Here is a 15190-nt window from a genome sequence, read left to right on the forward strand (position 1 = left end):
CAGGCTCCGGACACACAGGCTCAGCGGCCATGGCTCACGGGCCCAGCCGCTCCGCGGCACGTGGGATCCTCCCGGACCCGGGCACGAACCTGCGTCTCTTGCATCGGCAGGCGGACTCTCAACCACTGCGCCACCAGGGAAGCCCCTGAATTTCCTTTTGTTAATGCACCTTTTCGTCCCTTCCTCCTGCCCCCATCTGCTGCTCAGTAACCCGTCATACACCCAGGTTCTCATTTATTGAAGAACTTAGGAAGCTCAGTTGCAATTGCTAAGAGGAAAGTTAGCCGTGAAATTTGACATATCATTCAGGTTTTTATTAGCACATGGTTTTTGTGCTAGCATTCTCTTTTCCTAGAAATAGGATAGTTATTAATTAATGTATTAATAGAGGTAATAGATGTTCTATTTCCCACTATGCCTTGATGGTTACATAGCAGAGGGTATATAGGAAAGAAGATGATTCAGTTCAAAAGCCCAGAATGAAAACTGAACAATATCCATTTGAAGGACAATTCACAATATTTCATTCATCACCAACATCCCAATTTGGAAAATTGTTAGTGTGATAAAATATAAACCATAAATTCTTTGGAGTAAAGGAAACTGAGTTTGAATTTTAGCTCTAGTTAGCAGTGTGACCTTGGGCCAGGCTGATTTCCTAATGTCATTGTTTTATAATCTGTGAGCTGGGTTAGTAATTGTACCTACTCTTAGAGGTTACTATAAGGATTAAATGAAATAGGATATGTAAAATTGTTTGGCACCTAATAGTAAAAATTTGTTGTTTTTCTCATTTCTGACTGTCCCACAAAAGATGGCCCCAGCAGTTAAATCTTTTAGTTGTATTCTTTTAAAGGGGTTCACACGTTTAACTTCCCTAGAAAGGGAAGTTAAATTTAAATTTCCATTTTAAAATTCAATTTAAATTTTCCTAGGAAAAGATATTGACTAGGCTTCACTGTAAGCTTACCAACAAACAAACAAAAACTAAGGTACTGTTGTAGATAAATATGAAACATTGAAGTGGTATTTAAAGGGAAAAATGTTAAGGAGTTCAGTGCATCATAGTTAGATCATTTAATACTATACCCCTGAATCTCAAGACTACAAAAGTGTTGTACACTATACACAGTCATGCAGAAAAAGGCTTTAAAGTCCCAGAGGTGAGATACCTAGTTCTTCTAAGAAGAGTCTATCTACGTAATTCATTCAAAAACATTAATGCTAGAATTCTGTAAATAGGGAACAGGACGTAGACTTTCCTCCTTCTCTTTCCGCCTCTCCTTCCCTTCCTTCTCCTGCCTTTTCTTCTTCCCCTTCTGCTATCAACAGAAATTTACTGAGGGTGTAGTTCATTGCTTTTTAAGAATTGTGCTACTTGCAATGAAGCAGAACACACACCACACACATACCACACACTTACACATGCATGTACACACACACACACATATATACACACTGCTTTTTACAAAGTGTGTTGCTTTTTAATTAGTGTTAATTACTTTTTGAAAGAATAAGGTCAGAAATTCATTTGACCTAGACTTTATAAGTAAATTTCTACCCTAGTACCTTTGTTCATTTGCCTAATATGTCAGGGTTGCAGTGACTATACACTTAAGGGCATCGTTAATATTTTGGAAAGGGTCAAAATAAATTTTCTGACCAGGTGTTGGTTTTGTATCTGGAGGGGAAAAAGGCTTGCTAAATATGATAAACAAGTTAGAAAGGCAAGGAAAATTGCCTCAAGGGGAGAGACACTATACTCTTAACAGAAGGGGTATATCTTATCGATTCAGTGTTGACTGTTCCAGGGAGAACATGCTTAGTAATGGATGAATGATTAAGAAGAATAAAGCCTTTCTCAGGCACCGATCACTGTCTGTAGTATCTCAAAGTAAAACATGGCCTTTTTCCTAGCATGGAACTGTCAGACCAAGTCAAGTGATTGGAAGTAAGCATGGCTTCCATTTCCACACCTTGGTTATATTTACAGTATGAGGAGGCTTCCAAATGCTTTAGAACTATCCTCACTAGAGTGGAATTTCGTTACCTTTTTTTGTATATAATTTTTCTATTATTTTAATAAATGCTATGCACCAGTATGTCATAACCATTAAAAAGAACTGCTGGATCATGTCTCCTGTGGCCCCATATTATAGTCAATATGTGCTTCATAATTAGCCCATTAAAAGAAAATTAGGACATAAAAGATAACCCTAATTCATCTTCCATGACCTGCATCATATTCTATGCAGTTTTATTTTTATTTTATGTCATTCCCTCTTTTGCTTATACAGTGGGTTTAAGTCATAGACCGAGGGTTGAACAGGAGGTGCAAGGCCTTCTGCTGTAGCACTGCTTAGGCTTGCATTTGCCAAGATACTTTACCAGCGCAGCTGACATTTTGTCATTCATGGTAACATGGTCTTTTGAGATAACCGTGGATATTTGAAAGACCCATCATTTTAGTTTCCTTTTATTGACCTAACCTATATTTTAGCAGTTTCTGTATAAAGCTTGCAGGAATCAGAAAAAGAGAAGCAGTGTATTTGGATAATCACCAGACCTGGATAATTCTCTAGCTTTGTGTTTGAATAAAACCCAGATTTGGAAAATGTCCCCGAGAATAAAGTCTATGCACATCCTAAGTGTAATGATGGGTGGGTATGGAAGAGAAGTTTTTGTGAGAGTAGTGGCTAAATATATCCAGCTTATTACCAGATAGTAGCTCAGCTCCAGTGCAGCGTCATAGGTGAGCATATGAATAGAGTGTTCATGGATTAAAGAACATCTTACCTTGAACTTGTCTAATGACAGTGGAAATCTCAAGCATGAAGTTTTGGTAAACATACTTAGGAAAACAAAAAGGATAATAACAAGAAATAGTGAGTAAAAACTTCCTATTAATTTTGCTTGCTTTAAGACTTAAGGCTGATATATAGTGGCAGGTAGTTTCCCAAGAGCTACTTCTTCCAAAGCTTTCCTCCTTCACTTTGTCATCCCTACAAAAGCCATTTTTGTCCTTTTATTGATCTGGAAACTTAAAGCATAAATATTTGACTTTATCAAGAGGCACTCGTGTGCTCAAGTTATCCAGAATCCTTAAATACATCTGACATGACCATGCAGGCAAGACACTTATTCTAAATTTTATTCTGTATTTATTTTCCAGTTACTTCGTTGCCTTAAGATGTTGCCTACATAGAATGGAATAAAACATTAAAGGTTTATTATCATGGAGAATACTCTTAAATTTTTTCTTATTCAGAGCAGGTTAATCAGTTCCACCCTAAGAAGCTATGTTTAAGGTATAAATTCAGATTTGACTAACATTTATTAAGCACCATCCAAATGCCAGGCATTTTACTACTGGATTTTAATAAACTATATTTTAATATATATAATATTTTAATAATATATATGTATTTGATCATCACATAAACCTTGTGAGGCAGCTGACGTTCTTCCTGGGGTCAAGTTCTGCTTTCTCTGGGTGGTGAAGCTAATAGTAATCTTAGCTATATTTATTTAGAATTTACCTGGTACTGGGCACTGTGCTAGCAATTTTGCCTATATTGCATTATTTAATCTGCACGGTAACCTTATGAGGTGGATGCTAGCAAATCCAGTCTCACCAGTGCGGAACCTGTGGTCAAGAGGAGTGAGGTAATGTCCTCAAGATTATGTGGCAAGGGAGTTGGGGCCACTGTGCTCCAGAAGGTGGAGCAGCCAGCATTCCAACGCAGTTCTCCTGGGACTCCTTTCTCTATACTGTGAGGTGATGGTGCTTCAGAGCAGGCAAATCTGCCTCGGTGGCCGGTTGTTGCTCCTACTTGACCTCTTAGCCTCAAGTGAGCTTTGGTGCATATTCCTGATGGTACCATTCCTGGTAACGTGTAAAGCGGAGGATTCATGGGGTGGTTCCTGGTGCCAGGTCACTAGAGGATAAAGAAGAACAGCCTTAAACAGTACAGTTGATATTCTCTATGTAGGAGGTATATATCATTGATGTGTGTATATCACCTCCTTGATCTGCTCATAGCTCCTGCAGCTTGTTCTTTCTCTAGATCTCTCATTAAACACAAAGACTAAAAGCCAGCTTAAGGTAGAAAAGTCACAGACACATTTTTTTCTTTTTTTAATATTTATTTTATTGACAATTGATTTACAATGTTGTGTTAATTTCTCCTGTACAGCAAAGTGATTCTGTTATACATATGTATACATTCTTTTTCATATTCTTTTCCATTATGGATATTGAATATAGTTCCCTGTGCTATACAGTTGGACCTTGTTGCTTATCCATTCTCTATATAATAGTTTGCATCTACTAATCCCAAACTCCTGAGCCTTCCCTCCCCCAATCCCCCTCTCCCTTCTCAACCACAAGTCTGTTCTCTGTGCCTGTGAGTCTGTTTCTGTTTCATAAATAAGTTAATTTGTGTCATATTTTAGATTCCACATATAAGTGATATCATATGGTATTTGTCTTTCTCTTTCTGACTTACTTCACTTAGTATGATAATCTCTAGGTCCATTCTTGTTGCAGCAAATGGCATTATTTCATTCTTTTTTATGGCTGAGTAGTATTCCATTGTATATATGTACCACATCTTCTTTATCCATTCATCTATCAATGAACATTTAGGTTTTTCCATGTCCTGGCTATTGTAAATAGTGCTGCAATGAACATTGGGGTGCATGTATATTTTTGAATTATAGTTTTGTCCGGATATTTGCCCAGGAGTGGGATTGCAGGGTCATATGCCAACTCTATTTTTAGCTATTTGAGGAACCTCCAAACTGTTTTGCATAATGGCTGCACCAATTTACACTCCCACCAAGAGTGTAGGAAGGTTCCCTTTTCTCCACACCCTCTCCAGCATTTGTTACTTGTAGACTTTTTAATGATGGCCATTCTGACCAGTGTGAGGTGGTACCTCACTGTAGTTTTGATTTGCATTTCTCTAATAATTAGTGATGTTGAGCTCTTTTCATGTGCCTGTTGACCATCTGTGTGACAGACACATTTTTAAACATCTATTACTGTGTTCATTCCTCCATTCCAGAGGATCAGCTAGAATTTGATACACAGAAAGGAGGATCAAGACGTGAAAATCCAAGGAATGTAAAATGATCAACCTGTGTAAATTACCTGAAACCAAGTATGGGACACAGGCTGTCCCAGTGACAATTGGCTCATTCTAAATTAACCAGGTTCCTAGAGCAAAATGTTTCTTTGTTTCATAAGCCATGGTGCTAAGCAAATAGTGAAGACACAGAGTGCGGTGTGTTTTGGCTTTTCCATTTCACCTTTCCAGAATCCTGATTAAGGATATTACAGATTCTATACACACAGATCATTCTGCAGTTGATTGACAAAATATTTGCATTGTATGTGTCTGGATCCAAGTGGTGACCAAGGGCTCTTGTAGATCAAGTTTCCAATTGGAATTGATCATTCTCTCTTCTATGAGCTTAAAGAAATTACTTTTAATCTTATTTATGGGCTCTGCCATATCCTGCCAATATGTCTATTTATAGAAGTGCTTGTTTATATATTTATTTGGAAGTCTTCCTCTTGAAGCAGCTACTTATTAAAATAAGTAGGAAAAGTATATACTTCTTACTTTTGTTTTGATACTGGTCTTTTGGGATTTTGAGAGCCAATGTGCATAGCTTGTCTCAGAGGAATATTGAAAAGATGAAAGAAACTTGGATGAGCAAATTGACATGTATCCAGAACTCGAGAGCGGTTACTAAAAGTTCAGATTGGAACTCGTGGTCTTTATTATCTGTCATTCATTTCACAAGGAAAGAGCCTGGAATACCTTCCTCCTCCCTCCTCACTACTTGTTTCACACTAGGCAGACAAGTGTGTTGCAAAAAGACCTTCACTCTGTTATGACAGGAACCTCATAAAATTGCATTAAAGAATCTAGCTCAGGAAGGGCAGCTTCCCAGACACCCTCTGAATAGTGCCTTTGATTTCTCATGTGCTGTTTTCCTTCAAATGCTCAGACAGGTCAGACATTTCTGTTTACAGTAGAGAGATCCACATCATCTAACATTGGTGAATCGTTATCTCCCGCCTTGAATTCTGTGGCCACATAAATCATCTTGATTTTGATGAATAGAAATATTGGGTAGGAAAAGGAAGAATGATGGACAAGGTTTTGGTACCAGCTCTACTTCTGGTTGACTCTGTAATCCTGGGCAAGAAACCTGGCATATCCTGCCTCAGAGTCCCATCCAACATAAAACGGGTATAAAAGTATACCTGTTTTGTGCTCTTATATGTTGTAAAATGAACAAATAGAATAATGTAAGAAAATGTACTTTAAGCTTTTTAGAACAAAATAGTAATAAGATTCTAGGTTTTACTACTAATAATTTATTAACATCTTCTTCCTTCAGGGATTTATGTTTTGTCTTACTCTTTGGGCCAAGCATCCTTTATCCTATTTTGATTCTTTCTGTGACCTATAATGAAACACAAAGAATGAGAAAACAGAGTCTGCACGTGTGCTTGTTTTACTGATGAATTAGGGAAGCCCTGGTGGCAGCTAGCAAGAGGTTAAAAGTTTAACAATTCCAGGGCCTTCAAAGATCAGAACGGATTGCAAAAAACTAGGACCGAAGCTAAGTATTTTCTCCCCATTTGTTTTCCTTATTTCAATTCTTTTGCCTTTATCTGCTGTCATTCATTTGTAGTCATTGAATGACCCCTTTCCTAGCTTCTCTGACAGTAAACAATTGTTTTTCAGCTTTATTGAAGTATAATTGACAAATAAAATTATATTTAAAGCATACAACATGATGATCTCCTTAATTGTATACATTGTGAAGGGATTCCCACTAATTTAATTAACATATCCATCACCTCACATATTTATTTTGTTTTATTTGGTGAGAACACTTAAGTTTTACTCTCTTAGGAAATTTCAATTCTATGGTATAGTATTATCAACTGCAGTCACCATGTTATAATTCCATCCTCAGACCTTAGTTCTCTTACAACTGAAAATTTGTACCCTTTTACCGGCTCTCCCTATTTCCCCCACCACCCAACCCTGGGCAACCACCAGACTTTTTTTTGACTTTTTTTTTTTCTAAGATTCCACCTATAAATGATACCATGCAGTGTTTGGCTTTCCATGTCTGACTTATATCACTTAGCATAATGTCTTCCAGGTTCATCCATGCTTTTGCAAGTGGCAGGATTTCCTTCTTTTTTAAGGTTGAATAATTAACAAATATTTTTGAGTTCCTGTTAGTTAAGTGCCAGACTGGGCAGATTCTGGGAAAAAGCAGTGAACAAGGCATGCCCCTTTTCTTCTTCCTTCAGGGATCTTATATTCTAAATCGAAACAGTCAAATAAACCAGTTTGTTTCTTCTTAGAAGTTTATATAAGTGAGACCTAAAACATGGAAAACTAAGAAGACAGGCTAGGGGTCTGGGGGCTGGGTTGGGGGGCGCTCCGGGACCAAACAATAATTAATTAGCAATTTGGATGTTAAATAAACTTTGTGAGCCTCAAAGACAAAAACTTGGTAAGTGTTGTTTCATAATATTTCCGTAAATGAGGGATAGTCTCTGCATAACAATTTATTTTCCAATACATAAAGCTTCAAATAATAGGAGAAGAGCTTATCCAATAAAGAAAAATCTTGTAATTATAGAATACTTTTTAAATCCTATGTTTTAATTTTAGACTCATAAGTAGAAAGGAAGCAATGAAATATTTCAAAGAGGAGGGTTGGTTTAATGTATAAACTGGGTTCTTCTGCAAGTGACATCTTCATAAATTTACAAATGATGCCAAACTGTATGAAAATAATTTAAAAATTAGATTAAATATTCATGATCATTATAATAATACATTATATATAATTTATTATTTAGCACTTTTTTGTTTTCACACATTTTGCAAAGATATACTGTCTCATATGAATTCCAAATTTCCAAAGTTCCAAAATCAGCTGATTCTTAATTAGTAAAGCTTCAATTCATGAGATTTGACTGTGCTGAAGCCAGTGATCAACTTCCTCACTTATTTACAGCCATTTTTTCCACTAGGCAAAATATATTGAGTGCCTTTTAGTAACATAGAAGTGTTTTTTTTTTTTAAACCTGAAACAAAGTACAATATCATCTCTTTAAATATTTGTCATTGTTTCTTATCGGATTAGAGCACAAAAGACATGTCCAAATTTTTGGTTGTTTTATGTAGGTGAAAGGTGAATACAGTTATAATAAAGAAAAACTTATTGTGCCTTTATGTTGTTATTTAAGACATTTTTTTTTAATGCCTAAGCCTGCTTGTTTAGATTCCTAAATATGCATATAGGTCACTTTAATTTTATTTTTACAGTAAAAAAAAAAATGGTCTTTTGCTTACAGTTAATATCTCCATGTCTAATGATACCACATTGGCTCCTGAAGATTTGCCAACTGTTTCTTCTACTGACGCGGTAAGTGGCTTAGTATTTCAGATCATTTGCATATTGTACATTCTAATAATAATTCATAATACGATGTCTCCCACCACTCAGCAAGCCTAGTCTGAACACATATTTAATAGTCAGTGATGGTAGAGGGACAAGAAAAACATTTTCTGTACTCTAGTCAGCTTTTTTTCCTTTTCTTTTTTCTTGCAAACTTAAGTGCACTTAAAGTGCAACATACTTTTCAAACCTCCTCAGGAATTTGACTGTTATGTCCATTAATTGTCACCTTGAAATATTTTCACAAGGGAAAGTGAGCAAAGTTGCAAAGTGAGAGCGTAGTATCCTCTCTTTGTTTCTAGTACTATTACGAATTCTTCTGACTACCAGATGGTGCTGTGTTCCCTTCACTGAGGGTGACCGTAGCAGGACACTTCCCGTGTCACTTAGAAAGGACCGTGCCTCTGTCACATGATATCCTTTCCCATGGCTTGTAACCAAGGATCTTTAAGAGACTGGAACTAAGCTTTAAAAATGAGCTGTTTTGCATGGAAGCTCGCACGCTGGAAGAAGACTTTTGTGTTAGAGAAAAAGGGGAAAGTGCTGTTTCAGACTTGTAATTGTGTTCCTTCTACACTGGATATGGAATCTTACCAAAGAATATCAATCTCTCAGTTATAAAGACAGAACCCATACATAATAGTTTGTATTGATCGAGTGCCCATCTCTCAGGAGACCAGAACACTTCTGCAGATATTATATAATCAGTGCCCACAACATCCCTTTCAAAGATGATGCTTTGTATCTTTCCTGGACAACTCTCACTTGACCCTGTTTCTCTCTTGTTTTCATATTCAATGGCTCTCTTGACTTCTTTCCTTACTGTTTTCTCTGACTTTCTCCAAACTTTGCCTCTCTGTTTCTTCCATGTTTGAGAGCGTGTGTGTGTGTGTGTGTGTGTGTGTGTGTGTGTGTGTGTGTGTGTGTGTGTGTGTGTGAGAGAGAGAGAGTGTGTATATGAAAGAGTATGTATATGTTTTAAAGGCCACATATAGAAGAGAGTTCAGTTTTCAATCTTCAAGCCAGCCAGCCAGCCTAGTGCCTAAAAGGATGTGACTAAAACACAGAGAAAAATACTTCCGTGTAGACTTTTAAGGAATTTAATTAAAATCTAATTAAAAATTTAAAATATATATGTAACTAATTAAAACGGTAAGTTCATTTGCAATAAAAATTAATAAAATACTTCCAATGACTTAAAAAGAGATTGTTTCCTAACTTAATTGTTTTTGTAACTAACCAAGGAAAGCTTTAAAATTAATGAATTTTTTAAGCCCTGTCTTTGGGCAAGTCCTGGAGAGACTCTAGTAATTGATATGTAATTATAATAAGATGTCACTATAAGATTCATGGAAAACAAATGTAAGTTGTGGTTGACTTCTGGTATGACTTCTGGTATGACCATGACAGAGGACATAAAGGCACAATAATGATGATAACTTAGCTACCATTTATAAAGCATCTACAAGAGACCAGGTGTTTTATACATATTATCATCATTATAAACCTTAATATGTATTGAAATCATTAACACAACCTACTGGGCATAATTATCTCCATTTTATAAATGAGAGCAACTGAAGCTCCAGAAGGTAAATAACCTTTCTTGCTCTAGGTCACATAGCGATAAATTAGTAGAACAAAGATTGAACTAAAGTTTGGGTGGTTCCACAAGCTGTGGTATTGCTAATACACCATGATGCTTCAGTGTTTGCAAATTGGAATGTTTACTATTGTTTACTTTTTTAGTTCCTATGAATGCTCTATACTCCAGGGCAACAGTCCCTTCATGTGTGTATCAATTGCACACCTTAATTAAAATGTTAAGTTGCTATGTCCAGCACCTCTAGAGAAGAAATTAGGGAAAAATATGTAATGTGTGTGTATGTAATTATAAAGGACAACTTTTATTCTGTTCTTTATTTCTCCTTTTCTATCTGTATCTATTCCTTTATGTATACTTTGCATAAACACACACACACATATATGTGATCCAAAAATGAGTGTTAGAGAGGTAATATGATTTATTATCATCACTTATAGCACCTACTAGGGGCCAGGCTCTTTACATTAATTGTTTATAATCCTCACAATACCTTTGTGAGTTACGATGTTACCTGTATTTTATAGATGAAACAGAGGCTTATAAAGGTTAGCTGACTTTCCAAAGGCCATATGACCAGTATATAGTAAACCCAGAATTTGGACTCAGGGCCTTCTAACTCCAAAATCTGCATATTTTCATTCTTAGGGGAAGCAGAATTGCATGTCCTGTAGAAGGATTTACAGATACTTAGTTCTCATGTCAGACTGCCTGGTTGCAAACGCAGGGCTCCACTACTTTAAAAACAGGCTGTGGAACCTTCTCAGCTTCCCATCTGTAAAATGGTGATGATAAGAGTATTCCCTCAAAGATGCTAGAAGAGCCAGATTAATAAATAGGCAAAACTTCACAGAGTGGCTGGCACATACTTGTCTCTCAATCAATGTTAGGTACTGTTTTTATTCTGTTTAGGTGTTCTTATCATTCTACTGGGCCGTTTGTCACCAAAACTCAGGTTGGTGGAGAGAAGAAATTGAAAGCCACTGCTTCTGACCACCTACTGGGTCCTCTGTGTGTTTGGCCACACTAGCTCAGTTCCCCTGAACCTTTCCTAAGACCTACAGTCAGCAGGACTTTATTTCCTTCTTTTCATTTGGCCATAATTAGATCATGAAAGAAGGTGCTATAAGAGTGACATGCAGCCCCTGGGCACCCATGAGACGCCCTCTCACAAGGCCCTAAGAACATCCTGTCAGAGGAAGGAAGGCCTTTTCTTTTCAGCTTCATTATCATGAAGACAGGCTTTCTTCTTCCTTGTGGTATGGGTGTGTTTTCTGGGGGAAAGAGCAGGAAAAACGAGGCATGAGAGCATTTAGACAGAAGTTAGAACTCAAGAATAACCACCCTTCAAGATAAAAAGCCAGATTTTCCATTATTTGCATTTATTGTTGGAATCATTGTGTCTTTAAATCTTCTCACCTTCATCAGTTTTCCCATTGATTTCTCACTTGGAATATCCCTTCAGCCTGCAAAACAAAGCTCTTTAAAAGGGCTCTGTAAATCTTTGAGACCAGCCACAGCTTATCCACACTGTATCTAATCAATTAGTGTTGAGATTTGCTGGCTTCCACTTACCAGCTCTTAGAGGGAGAGAACAGATTTCAAAATCTAATGTCAGAAGCTTCTCTTCTGAAGACGTGATAGAATGGATAGGTTAGTATTTGTTTTTCATGTTAGATTCCTTTTTGTTTTCATTTTTTATTAAATTGAGTCATACCTTAAAAGACACAGTTCTTATGTGCTCATTGCAATGAGTATTTTGTTTTGTTTTGTTTTGTTTTTAACATCTTTATTGGAGTATAACTGTTTTACAATGGTGTGTTAGTTTCTGCTTTACAACAAAGTGAATCAGTTATACATATACATATGTCCCCATATCTCTTCCCTCTTGCATCTCCCTCCCTCCCACCCTCCCTATCCCACCCCTCTAGGTGGTCACAAAGCACAGAGGTGATCTCCCTGTGCTATGCGGCTGCTTCCCACTAGCTATGTATTTCACATTTGGTAGTTTTTACCTCATGTAAACCACCACACCAAACAAGATATAGAACATTTCCATCATTCCAGAAAGTGCTATGAAATGCTTTATTTCCTGTTTTATGCCCCAGCTTTTTGAGTCTTGGGAGATCTTTCTTTGCCAAACTGCTCTGCCCCCCCCACCTTCAGAGGGCAGATGCCTTAGCCCTTTCAGAAGTGGCTGAATGCCACGGAGGGGTTTCTCTCTGCTCTCCTGCCCTGCTTCCCATCTTAGGAAAGTGGCTTTCTTGCATTTGATGGAGAGGAGACTCTGTGTCCAAGAGGGGTTTCTCTCAGCTCTTCTGTTGAATCTCCAGGTTTTTGTGAACTATCTGTGCATTTGACAAAGACCCTTAGAAAGTTTGGTGGGTGGACGGACGCAGGCTTTATCGACACCTGAGGCTCCACAGAATTCCAATGGGTCACCCCAGACTACAGGCAACCATTAAAAATTCATTAAAGATTTGGCTTATTTTTCCATCCCGCCATCTACAGTGCATTTATCTTCCACCTGCTGCTCTGCCAGGGATGAGGCAGTCATGGATCTCTTCTCTCCTATGAAGGTCTTGTAACTTTGGAATTTAGTTTATTTAGGTTTCTTTGCATCCTCATCTCACTGGTGGAATTTTTAAAACTGTGATTTTATAGCTTATCCGGCTTGCTTTTGTTGTTAGGTTGGGACAAATAACAGTCTCCTGTAACTTTCTATATCTTAATCATAAGTAAACAACCAATTAGTTTTGGTATTTCACAACAGTATATATAACTACAGTTGCAGCTCACATACATCCTGTAGACCATAAAGTAAGATTGCAGATCACTGCAAGTCTGGCTTACCCACTGCAGGGAAAAAAGTCCTAAATGAGTACATTAACCACTTAACCTTGAGACTTTTATTTGTAGCATTACCCTCATTTATAGATATATTTATATATAGATATACATGTGTGTGTGTTTAAAGGCTTATATTTTACCAGTTGATACTCAAAGAGAGCAATGTAGACTCTTTAATTTTTATTTTTGAATTTTTTTGCTTATTGTATAACCCAGTGAAGCATATCATGATAGTCTACATGGAGATGCTGTTAATCATGGGCCTAAGGCCTGTTACAGTCTCATAAACACCGCTTGGCAGTCAGACGTGGAAGTAAAAGTGCTTTGACTTGGTGTACCTTCAGGGTGATTCTAGGAGCTAACATTCATTTTCATGGGAAATGGAATGTCATATTAATCTTGTGTATAGCATCCTTGTGATTTTCTCTCATTAAGAAAGTGAAGCGCAAAAACTATTCTGTCCTTAAATCTCCTTAAAGAGTATATGTTCCTACTTTTAAAAATATTATGGAAAATTTAAAACATGCACTAAAATAGAATAGTACAATAAATCCTCATATGTACACATCATCTAGCTTCAATGACTGTCAAAATTTTTCCCACTGTCTCTCATATATCCCCCACTTTTTTCTTTGCGGAGGCTACTATGGTGTTTTAAATTTTAAAATTAATCCTTCAGTATACATTTTACTTTTAAGATTTATAAACATATTCACTCAATACAAACAGGGTCATCCTCTAGAAAATGAGATCCATAAAAATAGGTTGAAATCTCTTTTCATGCGATTAACCTCAGTTAAGACCCTCAGCGACTTGGTCCCATTTTCTTTGCACCTTTTTTCTCACTACCCATTTACACAGACACTCTGCTCTGGTCCACTCACTGTGAGTTCCTCCTCATGGTGAGCATTCAATAAGTGGTGCCTAAAGGACTTACCGGATGAGTGAATGAAGCATCATATGTCGCCGAATCCACATCTTTGCTCATGGTGTCTCTCCATCTAATGCTTTACCTCTTTGTTTCTGCCAATGCAGAAAGAAATATACACCCAAAGTTTGTCACTTTTTTTTTTTTTTTTTTTTTTTTTTGCGGTACGCGGGCCTCTCACTGCTGTGGCCTCTCCCGTTGCGGAGCACAGGCTCCGGACGCGCAGGCTCAGCGGCCGTGGCTCACGGGCCCAGCCGCTCCGCGGCACGTGGGATCTTCCCGGACCGGGGCACAAACCCGCGTCCCCTGCATCGGCAGGCGGACTCTCAACCACGGCGCCACCAGGGAAGCCCCTATACCCAAAGTTTGTCACTTTTATTCCGCTTTTCATTGGCTTTTGTTACTCTCTCTCATTCCTTTCTAGTTTTGTTGTCCTGCCACACTTCTTCCTACTGCCTTTTGAGTATGAGAGTTCTACAAAGACCAGTTCTTTGCTCAAGGTGCAGTTTAACTTTTGTTTTCCCTGTGCTCGGTGGAATGAATCAGTCTCTCTTCCGATCTAATCATCTCTGTACCATTCATTTAGACACTTGTCTTTGCTGCCTTGAATTATTAGTTAATATTTAAGTGGACGTATTTTATTTCTCCAATAAAAGTTTTAAAAGTTGTTGTTTTTATTCTTCTTTATTGTTCCCTTAAAGCTTATCTTAGTTAGCCATGTAATTGGGGCCCAGTGCATTTTCTGTTTTCTTTTGGCCACATTTTTCTACTTTCTCTTTTGTTACTCAAAATAGCCTATATCTAATGGAAATAGCATCACCAGAGTTAGAAGAAAAAAAAAAATACGGTCCCAGTTACATTTGAATTTCAGATAAATAATGAACAATTTTTTTAGTGTAAGTATGTCCTACATATTACATAGGACATACTTATATTAAAGGTATTATTCACTGTTGATTTGAAATTCATATGTAACTGGGAATACTGGATTTTACCTGATGATCTAAATTGAACATTTTTTTTAACTTTAGTTTTGTTCTCAAGATAGAAAGAGTAGATACACTGATAGATATCTTCCTTAAATATGTCAAATATTTGTGTCTTGATGAGTGATTTCATTCATTCAATTAGCAAACATTTCTTTTGGCGCCTGCTGTATCCTAAATTGAATTCTGCCCCTGTCTTTGCTCTTCTTTCTTATTTTTTGGTGACACACAGTCCCTTTGGTCTGCAGGCGTTATACTTTTGTCATTTCTGTCTTTTACCCATCCTGTCCAAAGAGGCCAAATCCTTGTCAATCT

At 37.3% G+C, this 15190-nt stretch overlaps 1 protein-coding gene across 7 annotated transcripts in view; it reads left to right on the forward strand.

Moving 5' to 3' along the window:
• SLC4A4 (solute carrier family 4 member 4) overlaps positions 1-15190 on the forward strand; it is a 307397-nt gene that overhangs the window by 231236 nt on the left and 60971 nt on the right. For all 7 annotated transcript variants that reach the window (XM_007110878.4, XM_028491893.1, XM_028491894.1 and 4 more), the window contains one exon: positions 8405-8475. In XM_007110878.4, the coding sequence (XP_007110940.2) occupies positions 8405-8475 (71 nt within the window). The remainder of the gene's footprint in view (positions 1-8404; positions 8476-15190) is intronic.

Source organism: Physeter macrocephalus, chromosome 7 (genome assembly GCF_002837175.3).
Source record: "Physeter macrocephalus isolate SW-GA chromosome 7, ASM283717v5, whole genome shotgun sequence".
Taxonomy (NCBI): domain Eukaryota; kingdom Metazoa; phylum Chordata; class Mammalia; order Artiodactyla; family Physeteridae; genus Physeter; species Physeter macrocephalus.